Source organism: Salvia miltiorrhiza, chromosome 8 (genome assembly GCF_028751815.1).
Source record: "Salvia miltiorrhiza cultivar Shanhuang (shh) chromosome 8, IMPLAD_Smil_shh, whole genome shotgun sequence".
Taxonomy (NCBI): domain Eukaryota; kingdom Viridiplantae; phylum Streptophyta; class Magnoliopsida; order Lamiales; family Lamiaceae; genus Salvia; species Salvia miltiorrhiza.
In genome coordinates this window covers 30,264,009-30,289,165 of record NC_080394.1, presented here as the reverse complement: position 1 = coordinate 30,289,165, position 25,157 = coordinate 30,264,009, and the positions used below count along the sequence as shown (strand labels likewise).

Genomic DNA, 25,157 nt, shown 5'->3' with positions numbered 1-25,157 from the left:
ACTCATCAACAAAATGGCAAGTCAGAACGAAAGCATAGGCATATTACTGAGCTAGGTCTTACTCTTCTAGCCTCAGCCAAATTACCCTATACACACTGGTGGGATGCCTTTGCTACAACAGTTTTTCTCATTAACAGTCTGCCTACACCTACTCTTCAAAATATCTCTCCATATCAAAAACTTTTTCAAGTTTCTCCTGATTATACAATGCTCAAAGTCTTTGGTTGTAGTTGTTTTCCCCTGCTCAGACCTTATAACTCATCTAAACTCCAGTTCAGATCATCAAAATGTCTCTTCCTTGGTTATAGTCTCTCTCACAAAGGATATAGATGTCTTCATCCCTGGGGCAGGTTATATATTGCTAGGTCTGTCCTATTCAATGAGAGTGAATTTCCCTATCCCCAACTATTTCCTATATCTTCAGTTTCTCATGATGATGCTCCTGGTATACCTATAGCTGCTCCTTCCTGTCTCTCTCAGCCTATCCCACAACCACTGCCTGCTTTAACCCACACTCCTACACCTATAACTTCCCCTGCTAGATCTGCTTCTTCCAACAATAATTCTCCTTTACAAACACCTTCTCCATCTCTATCTCCAACCCCACCCTCACCACCACTAAACATGGCTCCTGTCAACACTCATCATATGCAAACCAGAGCAAAACATGGCATACACAAACCCAAAGCATTTTTTGCTCACACTGATAGACAAACTGGTGACACTGTTGTTACAATCATTGAACCTATTTCTGCCTCTGCTTCCCTTCAAGAACCTCTTTGGCTTAAAGCTATGGAGCAGGAGTTCAAAGCCATTATTGATAAATCAACATGGGAACTTGTACCTTACTTTGACGATCTTAATGTCATACAATGTAAGTGGGTGTTCAGAGTTAAGAAACATGCAGATGGCTCTCTTGACAGGTTAAAAGCTAGATTGGTTGCCAAAGGTTTCCAACAAAGAGCAGGTGTTGACTTCACAGAAACATTCAGTCCAGTCATTAAACCTGTTTCTGTAAGGCTTATGTTCTCCCTTGCTTCTACTTTTCACTGGGATATTCAACATATAGATATTAATAATGCTTTTCTCAACGGTCATCTTGAGAATCCTGTGTATATGTACCAGCCTGAAGGTTTTATTGATGCCAAATATCCAAATCATGTCTGCAAATTAACAAAATCTCTATATGGCCTAAAACAAGCCCCTCGGGCTTGGTATGACAGGTTGAAGAACTTTCTTATTCAATCTGGTTTTACTTTCTCAGCCTCAGATCATTCTCTATTCTTTATGAGAAAGAATGGTAAACTTCTACTGGTGTTAGTGTATGTGGATGATATTTTACTCACAGGGGAAGATTCTGATCTTGTTGCTGAACTTATAGCTCATTTAGCTCAAGAGTTTGCTCTAAAAAGCATGGGATCAGTCAACTATTTTCTGGGAATTCAGGTAACTCGCACATCCTCTCACTCATTCTTGTTGAATCAATCAAAATACATCAGAGATTTGTTGGCTAAAACCAACCTCTTCGAGAGCAACTGTCAGCCAACTCCCTATGACAGCAGCTCAAAATTATATCTAGCAGATAGTGATGCTTTCTCTGATTCTACTCTCTATAGGAGTGTGGTTGGTGCACTCCAATACCTCACACTCACACGCCCAGATATTACTTTTATGGTCAACAAACTAAGTCAGTTTATGCAAGCTCCTACTCAACTACAATGGAAAGCATGCAAAAGGCTGTTGAGATATCTCAAAGGCACCATTACTCAAAGTCTAGTCTTTACTCCTTCTAACTATCTGCATCTTCAAGTCTTTGCTGATGCAGATTGGGCAGGCTCCCTCGATGACAGAAAATCAACTGGTGGTTTCTGTGTTTATCTTGGCAACAATTTGCTCTCATGGAGTTCTAAGAAGAAAAATGTTGTATCTCGCAGTTCTACCGAGTCCGAATATAGATCTCTGGCAGATTCAGTCGTGGAAATTATCTGGATAAAGTCATTACTTCAAGAGCTGGGTATCTCTATATCAGCTACACCTCTTATTTGGTGCGATAATAAGAGTGCTGCAGCCATTGCAGCAAATCCGGTTCTTCACGCACGGACCAAGCATATCGAAATAGATGCGCACTTTATTCGTGACAAAGTGCTTAAAAAGGAGTTGGATGTTCGATATGTACCCACAGAAGATCAGGTAGCAGACATATTCACCAAACCTCTATCCACTTCCAGATTTCAGCTCTTGCTCTCGAAGTTTCCCATTGAAAGAGGGTAGTCTTATTTCAGTTGGGGTTGTATTGAATTGTATCTAGTTAAAGCTTAGTCAAAGCTGTTAGCTAGTTTGTTAGTTAGGCTGAAAAACTGTTAAGAAAGAAGTTAGAGGTAATTATTGTATACATGGTAGTGCATGCAGTGTATAGTGTACACACATATTGTAGACTCCATATAAATACATCAATGAAGAGATCTGGAAGCTTAAATCTTCCTTCACATAATTTCAGAATCCCAAAACTCTCTCTCTCGTTGATATTTCAACATGGTATCAGAGCCAACCCAATCCAATGATGGCCCCCCCAATATCGTTGTCAACAGATGGCGTTTGGGATAGTCCATGCTGCGCGTGCGGGGGTTGTATTAAAGTGTCCCACATTGGATTGGAGATAGTGGCATGAGCCACTTTATATGGTGAGGCAACTCTCTCCCTTATAAGGCCTTTTAAGGGAGGAATGAGCCCAATATCCATTTCTAACAGAAGAAAATGATTCATTAGGTTATTTATTTATATATTTATATTTATTTTGGCGAGATTCAACTGTTTTACTTGTGCTGTGGAAATTTCATATCTCCAATGGTTGATCCTTTTACTGTGCCTCTAACCCAAATATCTGATATTTAATTTACTTTTCTCTCCTAGAGTCTCTTTAAAATATATTAGAAATAAACCTTTTTTAACATAAAAGAAACACATCGTACATGATGCTGCATATTCTTGATATATACTCCATCCGTCTCAATATTTATGGCTCATTTCTTTTGGGCACGAGTATTTAGAAGACTAAAATTTGAGGTAAATTGTGTATCCCATATACTTAACTTAATGTTAATTTAATTAAGGGTCTCTCTCTCGCTCCCATAATCTCCTCTCACCGCCTGTAAATCACCACCGCACCACCGCGTGTAAACCACCGCAACACTGCATGTAAATCACCACCGCACCACCGCGCCGCCCTCTGTAAATCAATATATTTAACTTAATGTTAATTTAATTAAGGGTCTCTCTCTCGCTCCCATAATCTCCTCTCATCGCACCACCGACTGTAAATCACCACCACATGTAAACCACCGCACCACCGCCTGTAAATCACCACCACACCACCACGCCACCACCCTCTGTAAATTAATATTTAATGAGCTATCTCTCGAAAACCACCGCGCCACCCTCTATAAACCCTAGCCCCCTTTCTGGGCATACATACAAATCGAGTCGGGGAAGAGAAATGTGTGGAGTCGGAGATGAGAGGACGGCGACGGCGAGGCGGCAGATCTCACGCAACAGTGGAGGCTTCGCTGCGAGGTGGCAGATCTCACACGGGTGCACTGAACATTTTAATACATAATTAATATCCGGCTTAATTCTCATTATAGATTTTGAGAGTTTTTGAGATTTAATTAAAATCAAAGATAAAATAGATCCATTTAAGACAAAGTCGCTCCTCTCAATATTTATGAATTGATGTAGATTTTAGCCACCCGCTCACTTGAAGTTGGAATTGCATACCATTTAAAAAATATATGGAGCTCGTAAAGCTCATGTATTTTCTGAAAAAGTTGAAAATATATGCAAAATGTAATTCACGTTAAAGTCCATGCAGTTTAATACATTTAATTCAATCAAATATCAATATCCGAATGTACATGAACCAAAATTATAAAATAATTATCGTCTGCGGGGATAGCTCAGTTGGGAGAGCGTCAGACTGAAGATCTGAAGGTCACGTGTTCGATCCACGTTCACCGCATACTATTTTTTAAAAATTTTATGACTTAATATGATTTATTCTTAGCCAAATTTATTAAACTTTAAATTAGGCCCATCATATTATCCAATTTAAATTAGGCCCAGCTCATTTTCTCAGCCGATTTCATTAAACTTTAAATTTGGCCCAACATATTATCCAATAATTCCGGCTGGGGTCGTCAACTCTTATTGGTTTTTGTTGTCGTTGTTGTCATCAATATTTTTATTAAAAGTGTAATGGGATAATTATGCAGTGATATTATTTAAATAAAAAAAATAGTAGTACGTTATAATACTAAAAATAACACTTTTATAAATGTTGATTTATGCAACGATTACTCTCTGAAGCGATCCACGTCCCATCGGATCTTAAAAACCAATGCTTGAATGATTTTAACTTTTTTTTTTCTTGGAATATCTTTACATATATGCCTCGGATAGTTTAATTATTAGCCTTGAAATGTGCAAGCGCAGCTAGTAGTACTAAATGTATCTTTTATGTTACGAATAATTTAGGACCATAGAATGTTCACCTTGTTACTTTCGAAATGACAATGCATGTTTCCTTAATGATAGATGTTTGGTTCTTTCTCAAAAAAATGATAGATGTTTGGTTCAAGTCCTAATAATAAAACAAACAAATAAATAAATACAAATAAAATGGGGCATATATTTCATATTCTTGCTCACTATTGTCACTGTCAAAATGACAAGCTAATCATGCTGACACAACTAACAGATGGGAATTATGAAGTTATATCAAAAGTTAAAAGAGTTTTATTCTCAAAAAAAAAAAAAAAAATGGTTAAAAGAGTTTCTCAACTGTATTGATTTATATTTACAGTTGTTATTAATTTATAGACGTACTCAAGAAAACCTTTCCAATATCAAGCGATATGTTAGGCACATATAATACATCCAACTTTAAAAAAAACAAAAAATTACAAGAGATATTTAAATATAATCAAATAAGCAATTCGTACGCAGACGTGACGACTACATAACAAATGATAGTTTTTGGATGCCTTGACTTTACCATTGAGCTAGATCTCATTGGCTAGTTTTGTTTATAAGTTGTAAACTATTTTTATGCTTAGAGATAAGTTTAGGATACTCAAACACGATGCAAATTAGTAACTACTTATTTCATCATAAACGGACGTGACAACCGGGATTACTGTGAAAAATAAAAATGATTATTGTTGAATGTTGATAGATCTAGATGGCAAAATATTGAAAATCAAGTTATCACCAAATTTATTTACATCCAAACACAGACGTACTTAATTGGACTGCCGCATCGGTCGTCAAAATTTATTATGGTCTGTTTAACTAAATAATCGAAAAAAGAGAATCATAAGAAATCGATCAATTCCTTTTACTAGAGTAAATCAAATCAATTCAGAATTTCAGAATCATTTTCTTTCCCTTTTGTTTCTTTCTCTTTCCCAAGTGGGGAACCACACGCCCCCTTAGATATCCTAGCAGTGATCGGTCCAACCATCCAATTAATATTTAATTAATTTTTCTTTATTCCGCATCACCAATATCATATATATCCAACTTAATCATATTTATGTTTTATGTTTATCAATAGGGATGACAATGGATATTGGACACAGCCCAAATTCGTAAATTCGGATTCGTTTTTAAAGGTTTGGATCTCAAAATTTTGGACTCGACGGATCTGAATCGGATCTGAATCTCAATTTATAAAACGGATCTGGATCTGAATCTTGAATTTTTAAATCGGGATCTGCCCCAAATCCGACCCATGGATCCGTTTTTTCAACATATATTATTTATATTTTATATTTACTTTTCTAAGTATAAAACATAAATATAAATATTAAAAATCGATACACAATACTAATACTTTACACAATATAAAATATTAAACATAAATATAGATATTACATATAAATATATAAAATATAAATAAATATTAAAAATCAATACAACAGTAGATCTGCGGATCTAACGGATATGGATCTGGATCATAAATTTGGGGCAGATCTGGATCTCTGAAAATAAAACGAATCTGGATCTGGTACTTATAGGATCCAATCCAGATCCGACCCATTGTCATCCCTATTTATGAATGACCACTCCACACCCAACCACAATATTTTATATAAATTGTTTTATTACTTTTAAGTATACTATTTTAAATTATGTTAAACATACATTTAAATTATAAAAAACTCCAAAAAAAATAAACTACTAAAATTCAAATATTATAAACTAAGAATAAAAATTACAACAATCAAAATACAAAATGCAAAATTAAAAATATTCAAAAAACTATAAACTTTAATTAATATAATGAAGTAAATAAATAAATAAACAAACAATAATTAAAAAGAATAAAACAAATAAACAAAATTAAAAAATTAACAAAAGGATGAGACATTTACAAGGTTGGAATTGCTAAGTTGGCCACCGAGGGCTCCTATTGAAAAAGGTAAATGGACTGTTTTTTCTATGGTCAGTCGACTTTTGTGCAGTTTGATTATTGCTATGGTCCGTTGTTAAAGAGTGTTTGGCTGAGTTTACAAGTAATTTAACATAATTTATAAATTTTTTAAAGTGTTCGGTAAAATAAGTTTTTAAAGAGCTTATGAGATGTAAAAATAAGCTTTAAGAACTTATAAACTTTTCAAAAAAGAAGTTTCTCTACTCCGAGTTATTTTCTCATCTATATATAATATAAAACACCAGTTTTTTTCCCACCAATTTTATGGTATTTTTGCAATTACAACATGAATTGAGGGCAATATTTTAGAAATTAAAAGAGAGAGGGGAGAGATGAGAGAGAAAACAATAACTAAGATAGAAGTTACGTACAAATAAGAGCATAAATAGAAGAGAACACAAATCTACATTCTTTTTTCAAATTTTCTCTTTCCTCATTCCAATTCTAAATTTCTCTCTCTTCGATCTATTTTTCATACTTCTTTGATTTTCTAAAAATCTTCATATTTGATTTATGAAAATATATTCGATATGTATCTCAAATTAAAGATCGTGATAAGATCTTCAATTTGATGTCAAATTCAATAAATATGAATTTGAAATAAATAAGTTATTATAATTTAAAATTTTAAAATAATTAATTTTCTCTCTCCTCTCTTTTTCTACATTGTTTTTTTTTTCTCTTTATTCAGCTCAAGTTGTTATTATATTTTCTCTATTTGTATCTCTTCCTCCTACAAAATTTATTTCTCTTCTCTTTTTCTTTGATATATAAAAAAATATTAAGTTTATTTGTTGAATTATTTTATCAAACATAACACAAAAATATTTAAATTAAAAATTTTAATTAAAAAATAGGATACACTATTATCAACAAATATCGAGACAATATTATAAAAATATTTATTAATTTTAATTTTAATAGAAAATAATAATCAAATAACAAAAAATTATCTGTAAATTTATTTATTATTATACAATACTCAATTAATTTAAAATTATACTCCTACTCATTAAGTTGATAAAATAATTATGATACACTATTTTAAATCAAATACAAATATTTAAATTAACATAATTTTTTGTTATTAATTAATTTAATTCATAAATGATGATATTTTTATATAATTTAGAAATTTAAAATAAAATAAATATTTCATGGCCCGTGCACCGCACGAGAGGGGCGTACTAGTTATCTTATAAGCAACACTCGTTTTATAAAAACAATTCAACTATAATTTTGTATTTTCATCATATATCATTCTAATTTCATCTATTTTATGTTTTCTCTCTCTAATTAATATTTTCTCTATCTAACTTATAAGTTTAATTATCCAAACACTTTGACAACTTATAAATTCTTAAGAAATTGCATCTTCTGAGTTCTTGAAACATATTATAAGCTTTTTAAAATAAATTTAGTCAAACACCCTCTTAATTCTATGTCATCCCTAACCTTCAAGTCCCTAAATTCAAATGAATCTTTCTCTCTCTCTTTCTCTCTCACATACATAATAATAGTCGGATCATGCAAATTGGATACCCTCTTATTTAGCCGTTACCAATAATCACTTTTTTACTTGGTCTAGTTTTTTTCTTTTTTCATACGATTATTAGGAAAATTAAGATTATAATGTAAAAGTGTGTGAACTCATATTAATTATAATTAAAATTAATTATTTCAAAAAAAAATAATATATTAAGTTAAATAGGATAACTCAAAAGGAAAAGTAGATTAATGAACAGATTAAGTATGATTGATGAGTTTGTATTCGACTTGAAAAGAAATTGAATTGTCTTTCCATTGGAAATTTGGAAGGTAATAATAGTAGCGGCTGGTGGCGGCTATCTGGTCGTAGGGTTTGGAGGTAAAATGTGGGTCGTTTGGAACTTTGGATCCTATCATATTACAATTCTTTAAATTGGTTGAAATAGAAAAAGTTTGGTTTCTTATTTTATTATTATTAGATCATCTAATGATGTATAATTAGAATTAAATCCATGTATCGATCAAGTCACCATTAGTCTTGATCCGTTTATAAATTAGCTATACTGCCTAAAAAAATATTCCCTCCATCCCGTTAAAAATGGGGGATTGCTTTATCACACTTAAAATAAGAAGAGATTAAAAGTGATAGGGTCTACACTTTTTATGTGTTAAATTTTATCATTTATGGAACAAGCCACTTATAATAGGACAACCCAAAATGAAATACAAGTCATTTTTAATGGGACGGGAAAGTAAATGATCATTCGGACAAACTAACTATATGTAGAGAGACTAAATAAAATAAGTACCGAAAACCTACGTCTATATAGAATGAATTCAATGAAAATCCCTATATTATGATTTATGAGAAATGAGAATCAATCCTTGCCTTTCACTTTATTAATCTAATGGATATTACACTCCATCAAATATTTTATGCCCTTATTTTTAAAGGTAAAATTAATATAATTATATAAATAAAGATCAAGTAAGAATACAAGGGATACTAAATTCTTTTACACAACGAAGCATAGAATAGCCAAACAACATTGAAAAAAAACTTAAGAGACATCTTTCAAAGAAGACAGCTAAAAGGATCTAAAAACCACTCATGGGATGAAGAAGAGAACCGATTAGGATAAAAAGCCTTAAGCCATATCCACGTGCTAACAATAATACTATCCATCGTTCTAGCAATGTCAGTTGACTTCCATCTTTGAAAACTCTCTCATGCATTTGTAGCTTTCCATATCTTTCAACACATACATTGTCAAATGGTGTTGCATTCGATCCAACCTTATTCCCGCCTTATATCTTTGTAATTTGGTTATTTAGTGTAACCGTTTTATCTATAAATAAGCGGATGGGATCCAGTGTCCCACAATTTTATGTGTGCCACTGTGTGACATGCTTATATCTATTATTTTAAAAATATTTTTTATAAAAATAAAATTTATTATAATACTATGAACTATATTTAATTTTTATTTCAAAAAATTAATTTTTTTAAAAAGTATATACCATGACTTTGAATTTATCAACCTATTATTAGATAATAAAAGTGAAATTAAATGATAAAAAATAATTATATACCCTAGATTGATGGAATAAACCCTTGTTAATTATCACAAAATTAAACTAAAGCATATAAAATTGGAATTGGAAAAAATATATATAAGAAATTAAACAAAATTGAAAGTGGGACACAAAGTGAGATATAAAGTGTGGTACACTGAATCTCATTCGATAAATAAGACACCAACTTCACAATATTGTTAATTAATTTGTCGTCTTCAACTATAATAATCTAGAATTTTTTCTTCAACGATGGATCGATCATGTTTATCTGCTAAATTTTTTCGTGAAACTTTATACTTATTTTGTTGTTGGCAACTTTATTAGTTTAAATTAAAATGAATGAATGCCTTGGAGGTGTTTAATGATCTCTCTAATTAATATCCCTATAAATTTAGCAAAGTATGAAGGTGTGTTTGATTTAGTCTTATCGTTTCTTGGATTTTAATTATCATTCTACAACTCATATTGATGAATCTTCTATGTTACGTACTTAACAATTACTATATTTCTAGATACATAATATTAAACGAACACTGCTATTAATTAATTAATTTCCGATGAATCTGATCATTGCAGCTCTTGTTATGTATATATAAATTACTGAATTTATGTGATAGTGTATATCTGAATTTGGGGTGGAGTATAAATTAAACACAGTGATGAGTCGATTCCTTTGAAGTTTGAAGCATATATGGTCCCCCTCGGATCATCTCTCTCAGCAGTCACCACCATGACTCCGCCACGTGTCGACCATCTCCCAACATCACAACCTTTGCAAATAACATTTGAGTGGAAAGGCTAGGGTTAGGGTCATCACACGACATCCGTCTCTTCTTCAGGTGGGGTAGCTTCATAACTACTACTTTCTGACTTTCGACGCCTACCTCCAAAACAATCACCACTTAATTTTAATTTTTTCTTCGGTAGGAGGGGAAATTAATAATTCCGACACCCCATTTTTCTCTTTTTTCCTATTCCAATTCATCATAATATTATAAGGAGTTGATGTCATAAATTATGTTTTCCACCTTAAAGTACATGAGATAAAAAAAAATGAAGAGAATAATATTTTTACATATATCTTTTCTTATTCCTCATTTACTCATGATGATAAATTTACAACTCAAGATAATACATCCTAAAAGAATTGGGATGATACAATAGGTCATATACGCATTATATTGATTAGATTTATGACAAGTTTTAATATAGAGGGAAAAAAATTAGGCTACAAATTTATTTTATGATATTAATTAATTTCATAAAATATGATGAATTGGTTGTGAAAATTTATGAATTAAAAAAAATTGAAATTCCACTCTCCATGTAATTTGAATCTACAGTCACGAATTCATTCCGTAAAGTGATGGATTTACTGTAAATCTTCAAAATTTAAAAACAAAAAATATAAAAATTATATTTTATCATGAGAACTGAGAACACAATATTGAACGCATAAAGGCACTGGATTGATAGTAAAACTAACTGCACTTGAAAAAAAATTACTATCTTTTATAGAATTCGAACCCAATTACAACATTTATCCATTAAGGTGATGCATCAATAGTAATCTTGATAATTCAAAGACTTAAAATGGTTCTCATGTTTACCTTTTAAGAAAGGTTTCTCATTTGAATCTTCATGGGTGCGCGTGCACGCGCGTGTATATATGACAAACATGTAGTGCATGCGAACCCATTAATTGCAACAAAAGCAAGCTACAAATATCATACATTGTTTAAATATATATATATATATAAGAGAAACAACAATAATTGGAGTAAGCATCGAATCATTGACCATTGTTGTCATCTTTCTTGGAAGAATCCAAAAGTGTAGTGTGGATTCTTTCACTTGTCTCAGTTTGTGATGCGCCTCTTTCTTCTCTTCGCTTCGCGTATGCCTCGAAGAACTCCTTGTTCTCTTTCTCCAGCTCCTTCCACACTATTTTTCATCACAAATTAATATTGCAAATTTCATTCAGGGAACCATATTTTCTCAAAAAAATTGAAAAAATCATTGCAACCCTACATCTATATATATTTGTGATCTTATGTGTGCATGGAACTCTTTAATTTGTTACCAAAGGTAATGATTGTGGATGTGATAGATCTCTTGAATAATAGTAATAAGTGTGATGTTGAAAGGTGGTTACCGGTAGAAGTAATAACAGGCTTGATATTTGCATGTTTGGAGAGAGCATCCATGCATTCCTCTTTGTTCAAGTTGAATACTATGCACTCTTCAATCAGGTGTTGTATCTGCGCGTATACATATATACATATATATTCCATCTCATCAAACCAGCTACATATCTCTCTGTGTAGGAGAGAGAGAGAGAGAGAGAGAGAGAGAGAGAGAGAGAGAGCACCTTGTGGATGTACTGTGCAGAGGATTCGGATGCCATGATTCTGCAGCTCCAACTCCAAGTCAAGGACTTTATGTTTGAGCAAATTTGGTGAAGATCAACAAACAGAAAATGTGTAGGGAGAGAGAATTAATCAAGAAGACGAAAGCAACAAGTAGAGAAATGAGAATGTAGAAAGAAGACAATAATTCAGATTAGAAAGAGTAAGTATATATGCTCCGTTTTAAACCCCAACCACCTTTGTAAATGCGGTTTATTTGGCTTTAAAAAGAGAAATTAGGGAGGTGATGTCAGGAACTTGTGGGCCGAGAGCCCCACGTGGGAGATGCTTGCTGATTGGCTGCGAGGGGATTAGGGCGGATTCTACTAAGCAAGCCGTTCTTTGTTGTAATCCCCACTTCACGTGGCGCACCTGGACCCCACGCCACGGACTAAGCAGGGTGGGCCCATCTTTTCTTCACCAGTTGCATTTTTAAAAATAAGGGTGATGATATATGGACACCTGGTGTCCTGAACATCTGCATAAAACCGGTTTTTTTGCATTTAACCCAAATGGGCCGGTTTAGAAGGATTTTTGTATTTACTAATTAACCCCTCATATTATTTAATGATTTTTTTTTATTATTTATTGTTTCCTTTTTTTTCGGTTTTTTTTGTTTCCTTTTTTTATGTTCTTTTTTGATTCCTTATTTTTCGTTTAATTTGTTTCCTTTTTTTCCTTTCATTTTGTTTCCTTTTTTTCGCTTTTTTTTGGTTTTCTTTTTGCTGGTATAGTTTTCCTTTTTTTTCATTCATTTTGTTTCCTTTTTTTTTCTTTTTTTTGTTTCCTTTTTCTTGGTTTTTTTTCCTTATATAGTTTTTCGAGCAAAATCACTGCGTACGATTAACTATACTTTATTTTTGCTTCCAACTTAAATAATATTTCAATTATATAAAATGAATATCTTTATGCTATAAGCAAACATATATTCACATATTTTTTTTTAAATTATTATAACCAAAGAAATGAAAAAATACACTCACACTCTAGCCCCTAGGTGACTCGAACCCCCAACCTATTAGTTGGAGGAGAAGCGTCTTACCAACAAACTGCGCTTCATCATCGCATATTATTTTTATTAGTATTATTTTTCATGACATATAAGCTTAACTTAATTTACAACAATAATTATATTACATTTAATACTATATTAATTCATTTTCTTATTATTGTATCGCTTTTAATAAACTATATGTTATATAGTTTTACAAGCAAAATCTCATGCTTACGATTCATTTTATTTTATTTTTTCTCATTACTCACACTATATTATTTTGTTCTCTTATTTTTACATCATTTTTAATAAAGTATATGTTATATACTTTTCCAAGAAAAATCGCATCATATGATTCATCTTTTTTTAAAATTCACTAATTAAATTTCAACTAATTAATTAAACTTTATTTCATTGAGTATAATTATTTCGACTTTGTTACTCACACAATAGTGGTTCATTTAGTTATTATCATATCGATTACAATACTTGATTATAATATATTCAAATTAAGTATATATATGTTATATAGTTTTACGACCAAAATCCTTGCGTATGATTCATTTTTTTAATTTTTTTTTCATTACTCACACTATAGTACTTCATTTTCTTATTGTTATATCACATTCAATAAAGTATATGTTATTTAGTTTTTCGATCGATGTCCCATCATATGATTCATATTTTTTTAAAAAACTTCACTATTTTAATTCAATAAATTAATTCAGCCTTAGTTCGTTAAGTATAATTATTTCGACTTCAGTATTACACTATAGCAGTTAATTTTCTTATTATCAAAGCAACTTCAATACTATATTATAATACATTGTCTTCAAATATTTGTTATATAGTTATCCGAGCAAAATTTCGTCATATTATTAAATGACGATTTTATATAAAAAAAGGAAAGAAAAAACCTAAAAAAAAAAACCTTGAAAGCACAGAAGGAGCAGACTAAGGGCCGAACCTCATTAAAACCTTTTCACTGAAAACCCAGAGGGAAAAACCGTGAAAAGGAAAAAGAGTACTCGTCTAAACACAAAACGAAAGTAGGGAAGAGCGGAAGGGAAAGTTTCCGGAACTCCGGCGTAACCATCGTCCCCAAACTATCCCGGCTCTCACCCCACGAAAAAAACTAAACGGGCGGTTAGAACCAAACAGCCACACATCAGCCCCAACTACCGTTTCTGACGCAGATGGCTATGCGAATCCATGTCAAGACGAACCGCAGCCCTAATCTCCTCAATCTCGTGCGGCCACCACCCTTCCGAACGTTGTTGGTTAGCCATTAAATCGGCCGCCTTGTTTCCTTCTCTAAAGATGTGAGAAACCTGCAGCGAGAAATCATCTAACATCTTTAAAATCCTATTCCACGCCGCCTTAAAACGCCAAGGCACATTCAAAGAACGAGAATTAAGAATGAGTATCACGTAGGTGGAATCGGCTTCAATCCAAAGTCTGTGCCATCCACGATTGTGAGCAATTTGAATCGCCGAGATAACTGCCAGTAGCTCTGCTTCAAAGGCAAAACCCGAGCCACCTTTGAAGTGAAAACAACCACGCACCACATTCCAGTTATCTCTAAACACCCCACCTGCAGCAATAGTGCCCGGAGTTCCCGTCGCTGAACCATCAGTATTCACTTTGATCCACGGCGCCACCGGTGGCCACCAATGTACCTCCACAAACTCCGGAGGAGGAGCACTCCTGGTATTAACACCCACTGCCCGGAGAATCAGATAATCCGACCAAGAATTCCACATGTAGCCTAATTTAGCAAAGTTATTATCAATCTCTTTGAAAGCTACTTTCACAGTGTGGATGACACGACGTGCTTCGAACTTTTGATTATCAAAGATACAATTGTTTCTCTGCATCCAAATGGCCCAGATGACCGTGATGATACCCGCTTTCCAGAAATTACCGATGAGGGGACTAAGTTTATACTGCCAAGCTACCACCAAAAAACTATGAATATCACTCTCTTACAACCCTTGATTGAAATTGAACCACCCAAGGAACGTTACCCAAATATTCTTCACACGCTCACAATTCCAGAAAAGGTGATCCTGAGACTCACTTCCTTCTAAGCAAAGCAAACAAACGTTAGGCGTGATCATACCGTAGCGGATAAGGCGATCATAAGTCGGCATTCTATTATGAAGAAGACGCCAACATATCAAGGAACGTCGAATCGGAACAAAGGATTCCCAAAGCCAAGAACCCCAAGACACCTTCGGAAAATGATGACAATGCTTGTTGAAGGCCAGCGCAGTAGTGACATTCCCGTGCAACGAGGGTTTCCAGAAACGCACATCTCCGTCAGTGCCCAGAGGAGTGAGCAAAATATCACACACTATCTCAGGAAAAGCATTAACAAAGGCTTGCGTGAAATGCCAGACCCCATCATAGAAGTAATCTGCCACCGATTGAGTAAGAAACGGAAGCATGAAATGTGGAATACCGCATTTATTCAAAAGATTATACCCAAGCCAGTCGTCATACCAGAACGAAGTAGAAGCGCCATCACCAATATACGAGTACGAATCCGCCACCAAACCATCAATTTCCTCACGTAAGCTCATCCAGATAGTAGAAGCAGCCACCAGAGATTTACTACGCCCAAAGCGATCGAGATATCTATCTCTAATTAAATCATATCCGAACTCACGCCCACCAACCACCTTCCACGCCATTTTCATGAGATAGCTCTTATTCATGAGCTCGAACGACCTTACCCCGAGTCCGCCCTCCTCCTTAATCGAGCAGACCCTTTTCCAACTCACAGAACAAGACGGCGTTTGCTTGATGTTGCCAGTCCAAAGAAAATTACGGCAGCACGCATCGAGCTCCTTAATAAGAGCTGTCGGCCATCTATAAACCATCATGGAGTGCGTCAGGGAGCTTTGGATAACCGACCTGATCAGGCACATCCTCCCAGCCATCGACAACTGTAATCCCTTCCATCTCGCGAACTTGTTGATCACACGATCATGTATCGGTCGAAGATATGAAGCACGCACACGGCCCTTAAAGATAGGAACCCCAAGGTAAGAAATCGGAAAATTGCCTTGAGAAAACCTCAATATGCTTCGTATAGCCCTGCAGGTCTGAGATGGAACTTTGCTAGTAAAAAAAATTTGCGACTTATCCTGGCTAACAATTTGATCAGAAATTTGACCATAATACTCCATAATTTTCTGAATGGTATGAGCGTTCGTGACCGTGGCATGACAGAAAACCAAAATATCATCCGCATATAAAAGATGAGTGGGAAAATTAATTCCCTGTCTCATTTGCATCGGTGTAAGGGTGCCCGCGCTAACACAATTTGCAAAGAGCCTACCAAGAATATCCTCGGCGATTCCAAAAAGAATCGGAGAAAGAGGATCGCCCTGACGAACACCCCTTGAACACGCAAAATAGCCTTTAAGCTGACCATTGTACAGAATAGAAATCCTAGCCGAATGAAGCAGAATCTCAATCCAACTAATGAACTTTGGATCATAGCCAGCAACACGAAGAACGTTAAGCAGAAAGTCCCAGTTAAGAGTATCAAAAGCTTTTTTGATGTCAATCTTGCAAGCCATGTTTTGACCACGGCTCGTACGATGCATACAGTTCACTCCTTCCGACCCAATCAGAATACAATCGTGAATGGAACGGCCGCTAATAAAACCAAACTGATGACGGGAAACATAAACAGCAGCAACCTGACTCAGTCTAGACGCCAACACCTTAGTAATAATCTTGTAAAGAAAGTTGGACAAAACAATCGGTCTCAGATCCGAGACCGAATTGACGACATCTTTCTTAGGGATCAACACCAAGGTATTAGAATTACAGTCTTGAGGAAGATAAGAATTCCTGAAAAAAGCTTGAACAGCACACCAAATATCCACTTTAATAATCGACCAACAATGCTGAAAGAACTTACCCGAGAAACCATCTGGCCCTGGTGAGCTGTTCGGCTCCATCTGAAAAACCACAGCAGAAATTTCCTCTTCATCCGGCAAACGAATGAGCGAATTATTATAACGATTTTCAACCATCTCCTCAATAACCGCCTCCACTGCCGTAATATCAGTATTAGTATGGCTGCTAGTCGAAAACAAAGAAGAGAAAAAATCCACGATATGATCTCCAATAGCCGTCTGATCATAATTCATAACACCATTGATCTCCATGTGAGAAACGATGTGAGGTTTACGACGAAACCTAAGCATTGCATGAAAGAACTTCGTGTTCCTGTCTTCGTCTTGAAGCCAAGACACCCGACTTTTTTGCTGTAAAAGTGAGCTCTGCCTGGAAAGCACAACGTTGATCTTAGCTTGGGCCTCCACTTCTTTATCAAAGAGATCCTCCGTGTAACCATCCCTGGCAATCTGATCTTGAATCTCCAAAAGCTCTTGTTGAGTATTCATGATACAAGAATCCACATTTCCAAAAACATTCCGATTCCACTCGCGAAGAACCTGCCGAAGACGCTTTAATTTATGCATAACTTTAAAAATCGGGCAACCAATCTCGGTATCCATATGCCAGGACCCTTCCACCGTATTGAGAAAATCCGGATGTAAGGTCCACATGTTAAGGAACTTAAAGAAACGATGGCGAGGAGGAGCATCCACCATGCAATGAAGAACAAGCGGCGAATGATCCGAGGTAATACGTGGAAGAGCTTGAACAAAAACCAAACTCCAGAGATTCGCAAAAGAGTCAGCATAAATCGCTCTATCCAGACGAGACTCCACATGGGTTGGCATAAATCTACGACCAGACCACGTATAATGCAGACCAACCGTAGGCGCCTCAATGAAACCGGAGGCTTCAATGAAATCACAGAACTCCGCACAAGAAGTAGAGTTAGGCATACAGTCACTACTTCTTTCATGGGCGCCTTTCACCGCATTAAAATCGCCAATAAAGACAACATTACCATCAATATGATCCAGAAGATCCAACCACAAACGACGTCTGCCAGCATACGTGTTAACGCCATGCACCACCGCGATTTTAAAATTCCACGTCGACCATCTGCAGTTCATGATAACCACCTGCTCCGAGGAGAAAATCACATCATGAGTAACAGAAGGATGAGAAAAAACCCAAATATTCGAACTCATGTTGTGTCTTGAATTTTGAAAACAAGGAATAAGATTCAGAGAACGCCAAAATCTTGAATAAGTCTTCTTGAGATTCGTCTTAAGCTCAATAATCCCAACAATCACAGGGGAGAAGGAGTCGCAATGCTCCTTTAAAACTCGTTTGGACTCGTCCGTAAGGCCCCGGACATTCCATACGAGGACATTCATCATAAAGACTGAGAATTCGTGTTCGGGTTTTCACCCGATTCCACTTCAGCTGCCCAACTCTTGGCCGCCACATTATTCAGGGCTCTGTCATTCTTCGAGCTCCCTGACGTAATAATGAAATCTCGAGGTTTATCTCCTGCTTCCCAAGCTTTGTAAAGTTTATTATTGATGAAATCTTCAGCCTGTTGGTTAGGTTGCTGGTTAGGTTGCTGCTCCACCGACTTTCGGAGACGACTCTTGATACTATCTTCCCCACGAATCATCGGTTTCTTTGCCGCCAAATCTTTCGGCGGTCTCCCTCTTTTTTTCACCTGCGCCTCCGCCTCACAATTCCTGAAAGTTTCCACTATCCGCTGAGCTTTGATAGCGCTTTCCATCATCCTTTCCTGTTTCTCCCAATTTTTATCCTGATTGTCCGAACTTTCAAAAATAACGATCTGTTGTGAATTTGCTTCAGGCAGTGTATTGCCAACATCCGACTGCCCATCAGACTCGTCTCCCCAATCTCTCTCTTCCAAAACCGGCATAGTGATCGCCTGTAAGATATCCGGACCCGATGTCAATCTATCTCCATTGACCTCCTCAAAATCAATATTCCTATCAATTAAAGCCAACGACTGATTGTGGTTCTTTGTTCCCCGCGGTGTCTGAATCTGCTCTTCTTCAACAGCAACCTGTTCCAAAACCCCCAACTGATTTATAATCTGCTCTTCTTCGACAGCCACCTGTTCCAAAACCCCAAACTGATTTTCAGTGATAATCTGCGGTCTGTGAGCTTGGGCAGTCCTATTCTGGTCCCAAGATTTAGGCTTCCAGTTAGGTGCCCTAACATCCTTGGCAGCTCCCTTATTAATTATTTCATTGTCTTTACCCAGCGGCATGTCTTTGGCCTTCCCCTTCCTGCTGTCCTCCTTGTAATTGTTCTTCATTCTATTGCAGTTATCAATAGAATGTCCAGTGATCTTACACTTAGAGCAGAAGGCCGGGAGTTGTTCGAATTCAAATTCGACGTGAAAGGAACGTTCTTCCCCGTCAACCAGCAAAGCCTCCGGAAGAGGACGCGAGAGATCAATTTCCAACAAAATTCTAGCATAATGACCAGCAGCACCACGTGCAGAAGCCCCATCAACTTTAATAGGCGATCCCATCGCCCTTCCAATACCCGTAATGACATCCAGAGTCCAAAATTCTAAGGGCAAATAATAAATGCGCATCCAAACTTCACAAAGTGAGGAAATTTCTTTATAGGGATCGAAGAATCTTACCCATTCGCGTAATCGCATGGTTCCGAAAGGTAACTCCCAAGAGGTGCTTTTCTGAACTAACGCCTTGTCTTCAGCGGTATTAAATTTAATAGTGTAGAAGCTCTTTCCCATGGGGATGGTTTGCCAATCATTGTCAAAATTCCAAGCCACCTGAAGATCACGTTTAAGATCCGTGAGGAGACGCGGCTTCTCTCCTTTCCTAAGGAGAAGACGACCAATTAAAGCATGCTCAAATTGATTTATCTTGGGCAGCAGATGCTCTTTTGGCACCCTAAGCGTTGGTATTTCACCAGAGAAATCCGGTTGCAGCGAAGTGAAGCGATGAACTAGCACATCCGGCGTACGTTCAATTTGTCGGGGTCTCCTCAGAAGCGAAGCAAAAGAAGTGGTGCTCGGCCGATGAAGCTCCGTCGCCGATGCATTCTTAGTATTGTTTTCATTGATCAAATTCGGAACCCTAGTATTGGATGTCGTCGGCGTAGATTCCTCAGCCACACCCTTAGTAGATTCAGCAGCAAATTTCTCTTTGTCGTGACATTCTTCATGGCTATGACTAGAGAAATTATTGGAAACTTTCGGCAGATTCAGCCCTGACTTATCAACCATTATCGACAACTGTTGTTGGTTGATTTGCATGGTTGGCGTCGATGACTTGCTCGTCGACGTTGGCGGCATCGGTTGGTCGTTCGACGGCGTGCCGGCGATCTCAGCAAAATCCATTTTCCTGAAGGGAGCGGACCTTCACCAATGGCTGCAGGGCGGAGGCGGAGGTGGCGAACGCCGGGTGGCGGAGCCACCAGATCGGGCCACCAGAAACACCAGCCAACACCCACCAGAACGTGTATACCTTCGACGGGATCCGAGGGCGAGCAGATCCCCTTCAGATCGCCACTTTACCTGAGCAGCTGAGCCTTGAGCGCCGGTGGAGAGTCTGGAGTCGCGGCCGGTCGAAGAAGAGCCCTCGCGGTGGGGAGTCTGGATCGGCAGGCGAGGACTCCGATCTGGTTCCAATGCGCGGATGGGCTCGGCGCGGCGGAGAGTGGCACGGCCCGGTGGACAGGGGCCTCAGGGAGGCGGATCGTGGCGCAGATCTTACTGGGAAATGACGAACCAGCAGCAGCAGCTCACGATCCAGCAGCTCACGATCCAGCAGCAGCTCCAGCAGCAGGCAGCGCGGCGACCGGTGCAGATCCAGCAGCAGTAGCGCGGCGACCGGCGATCTGGAACGGCCGGGCGTGGCTGGTCCGGCTGGACTCCGTCAGGTTCCTCAAGTCAAAGTCGGTGGGCGGCCATGTTTGACAGCTTCAGTCGGGCATGCTCTTTTTTTTGTAGATCAATCGATTTATGGCGAAACTGACAAAATTTCGTCATATGATTCATTTGATTTCATTTTTTATTTTCAAATTCACTAATTTATTTCAATTAGTTAATTCAACTTTATTTCATTGAGTACAATTATTTATTATTATTATATCGCATTTCATACTAAATTATAATTCAAGTATATGCTATATAGATTCCGAGCAAAATGTCTACGTAGGATTGAGTATACTTTATTTTTGCTTCCAACTTCAATAATATTTCAATTATATAATTAACTTGATGATCGAACGTTGAGTTTAATTATTTCGACTTCAATACTATATTATAATACATTGTCTTCAAGTAAATGTTATATAATTTTTACGAGCGATATCCCATCTCATTCACAATTTTTTTTCAATTAATTAATTAGAATTTATTTCCTATTATTATATCGCGTTTACTGCATTATTATAATACATTTAATCCAAGTATATGTTATTTATTTTTTCAATCGATGCCCCATTATATGATTCATTTTATTTTTATTTCTAATGCATCACTAATGTGGGTGCCACTACCGGACAAGGTGACAAAGAATAACTCATATATTATTGAGGTCTCAGGTTCAAATCCCCAAGCACCTTTTTCATGTATTTTAGTTTTTTTTTTCCTTTTCCAAATCATCTTCGATTTTTTTAAAAAAAAATTATTGGAATATATATATATATATATATTTATTTATTTATATGAAAACAAATCTAGGATTATTTCCCCCAATCAGCTTTTTATTGTATTTCGGTTTTTTTTTTTAAATCATCTTCAAAATGTTTTTTTAAAAATATTGGGAAAAAAATATATAAATGAAAACAAATTTAGGATTATTTTGAAGGGAATCTCTAAATTAATAGAAACAAATAAAATTAACATAAAATTTGCAAATAAAAAAAACGTGGAAATAAATCTAGGATTATTTTAGGAGAATCTCTAAATTAGTGGAATCAAATCTAAGATTATTTTTTGGAGAATGAAAATATCTAAATTAGTGGAAACAAATCTAGGATTATTTTAAGAGAATCTCTAAATTAGTGGAAACAAATCTAGGATTATTTTAGAAGAATCTCTAAATTAGTGGAAACAAATCTAGGATCATTTTTAAAAGAATATCCAAATTAGTGGAAACAAATAAAGATAACATAATTTCCAAATAAAAAATAATAATAAATCTTCGAAAAAAACTAACATAATTTTTTAATATAAAAATACAAAATTTCAGTGAAAAAAAATTCGAAACAATAAAAAAATAATTCGTGGTAACAAAAATAGGATTATTTTTAGGAGAATCATAAAATTAATCCTAAAAAAAATAAATAAAACATAATTTTCGAATATAAATAAATAATTTAATCATCAATAAAAATAGATAATATTAATTTTGAAAAAAAAAATCTGGAAACAAATACATGATTATTTTAACTAGAAACAAATAATCAAAAGAATTCCAGAAATAAACTTCGAATATTATTTATATACTTTTCGAAAATAAAAAAACCAAAAAATAAGGAAACAAAAAAACAATAAATAAGGAAACTGAAAAACATAAATTTCGGATATCTTAAAACAAAAAATACAAAACAATAAAATCAGTGTACTTAATAAGGGATATTTTGGTAAATAAACATTTCTCTCTAAAACCGGCTAAGTTTGGGTTGATGCAAAAAATCGGGTTTTAGCTGGGTGTCCAAGACACCCGGTGTTCAAATGTCTTTTCCGTAAAAATAAATGCTAAATTACTTCCAAATTACACAATAACAACACGTGGGCCACGTAGGATACGGTAGTGGGCCCCATGCTTAACCAATCCTTTTCAATTTGTGAAACAAAGCAACGGTACTTGCTACTGCCGTGGCGTCTTAACCCACTCCTCCTCCATACTGAGTCGGGTCAGACTAGAATGACAACTATTTCAGATTTTTATTTTACTCCAAAAATATGGAAAACGATTTAAATATTTGTATTTCCAAACATTTTTTTCCTCTTTTTTTTATTGGAACTACATAGTTTATTATGAATGGATTGATTGTTGTACATGGGTTCGGTTGTGTATAATTAACATATGAACAAGATATCTAAAAAAAAATTATATAATACTTCCTTCGTCCTCATAAAATGTATTCAGTTTGTTATTTTCGTCCGTCCTCATAAAATGTATCCGGTCTATTTTTTTACTAAGTTTTCCACCACAATAAAATAGGATCCTTACTTTACGATTACAACACATTCAACCATTTTATTAAAACTCGTGTCATTTATAAATGAATACTATTTTTTATAAGAACGGATGGAGTACTATTTAACAAATTCGAAACATGATATTTTTGTTATATTAATATTACCGTATTGAATTATTGCTAGTGGTCCAAAACATAATAATTAGTTACATTATACTTTTAAAACAAATTAATAAATAAGTTTAAAATGATTTTGGTGGTAAATAGAGCCAAAGCTAACCTACTCACTGGACCCTGACCATGCGAATTGTCGAAATCATGCACTTTGATTGATATTTTCTCTACAAGAAAATCTTCGAGTGGTATAGTGAGGACAAATCTATTATTCCTTTTTACTATAGCCATGTAACTTATTTTATGATCATCAACTAATCCAACATATGCATAGTAACTTCATTTTTTTATTAGAGGCAGTTTTTTTCCTTTACCTTTATGTTTCAATATTATATGTTGCTTATTTTCAAGATAATATTGATATATGTAAATTTTCGACATGGATAGGAAACTTCTACGAAGCTTCAGGGGCATTAATTCTGTTAAACCCACAGCTGGCACTACCCGAAGAGAGAAACTAGATTGTAATGTTTTCATCTGATGAAAATAAATCTTTATTATTGGTAAGAAGTTTTCCTATCAATTTTGCAAGGGCCGGGATGAGTCCCTTACCAACAAGTGAAGAAAAGGAAAATGTTGCCGGCGGTTGGCGGCGCAGGTGTGTTGTGTTTTATTCAATTTTTTGAATTAACGCAGGTGCGTTGTGATATGAGTGCATGTGCATGTCTGTTATGAAGAGAGAGAGTGAGCATGAGAGAGAGGAGAAAGTGACAAGTGCGGTGAGAGTGTAGGTGAGTCGAGTGATTAATGAGTGAGATGGCATGTCTTTTGTCCTATATTCGTTATAATAGGATTAAGCCTTAACCTATGCGGCATGCTTAGAATGGTTCCATTTCAATAATTTACCATATATAATTTTCATCATTTAATAATTAATTAATTATTACATTTCATATAAAAATTCATTAACTTTAATAAATATAATTAATAATAAAGGTATATATATATAATAATATTAACTTACATATAATCTAAATTAATAAATTTTATTATTTATTTTATCTCGATAAAAATTAGATTTACATTTTTGACAAGAAAAAAAATTATAATTTATATACAATAAATGATTTTAATTGAATGTTAGTGATTAGATGTATATTTGTTATTAATTTTGTATTTCTCAAAAGCGTATATATTATATGTATATGTTGCAATATATTATACTGTATGAATATGAATATATATATATATATATATATATAATATTTATCTTCTTAATTTTCAATAAAATCAATTTTAAGTTGAGTTTGATTTGAGATATGCACGTGTATGTAAATTATAAACGGGTTCGGTCATTGATTTACATGTTTGAATAATAAGGTACAAATTCTATAACGTGATTACTTTAAAATAAAATTTTATTTTATGTCTATCAAAATAATTAAAAATTTATTTTTATTTTTTATAAAATATATTCGTACATTTTATTTGTATAGGGAAGAAAAATATATTTTCCATATCTAAAAACTTTATTTGTTTCAGTTTCGTCAATAATAATAATAATAATAATAATAATAATAATAATAATAATAATAATAATAATAATAATAATAATAATTAACTCAGCCTAAAACACCTCTAAATTGACTTGCAATGGAACAAAGACATCCTAGCATGATAAGATGACCCAAGTGGTCTCTCAAGAAATGCTAAGCAGGGCTTCAATTGTGCTACTCACAGAAAACGATAAATCCTAAACACTCTAATCAAAAGCTGGGTCTGACACTCTCTCGCTTTCTTGTTCACTAAAACGTAATTGAAATGAAGCATATAACGTTAACTATGCAATAAATAAATAGTAGATAAAGAACGTAGTGATCAAGCATAAAGAACTAGAATTGTAATCTAACACCTTTAAAAAGCGAATATGAAATTCTAAACATTGATCAACAATTCTCTAGGCATGAGAAAA

At 34.8% G+C, this 25,157-nt stretch overlaps 1 protein-coding gene and 1 non-coding gene across 2 annotated transcripts; one reads left to right on the top strand and one right to left on the bottom strand.

The window, feature by feature from the left end:
• Positions 1-3,942: 3,942 nt before the first annotated feature.
• Positions 3,943-4,015, top strand: TRNAF-GAA (transfer RNA phenylalanine (anticodon GAA)). The gene has a single exon. It is a non-coding gene; the product is annotated as a tRNA-Phe (tRNA).
• Positions 4,016-11,237: 7,222 nt separating this feature from the next.
• Positions 11,238-12,277, bottom strand: LOC130997615 (uncharacterized). Its single transcript, XM_057922993.1, has 3 exons — positions 11,928-12,277; positions 11,712-11,817; positions 11,238-11,500 (listed from the first exon to the last, which is right to left on the bottom strand). Exons 1-3 carry the CDS (start codon positions 11,961-11,963, stop codon positions 11,349-11,351), a joined length of 294 nt encoding a protein of 97 aa, XP_057778976.1. The 5' UTR covers positions 11,964-12,277; the 3' UTR covers positions 11,238-11,348.
• Between the last annotated feature and the right edge of the window lie 12,880 nt (positions 12,278-25,157).

What these genes read in the sequence shown, in the direction of transcription:
- LOC130997615 (XM_057922993.1), bottom strand. Translation starts at nt 11,963, where the DNA reads ATGGCATCCGAATCCTCTGCACAGTACATCCACAAG. An exon ending in CTGCACAGTACATCCACAAG is followed by an intron (nt 11,818 to 11,927) that starts GTGCTCTCTCTC and finishes GTATACGCGCAG; the next exon opens with ATACAACACCTGATTGAAGA. An exon ending in GCCTGTTATTACTTCTACCG is followed by an intron (nt 11,501 to 11,711) that starts GTAACCACCTTT and finishes GATGAAAAATAG; the next exon opens with TGTGGAAGGAGCTGGAGAAA.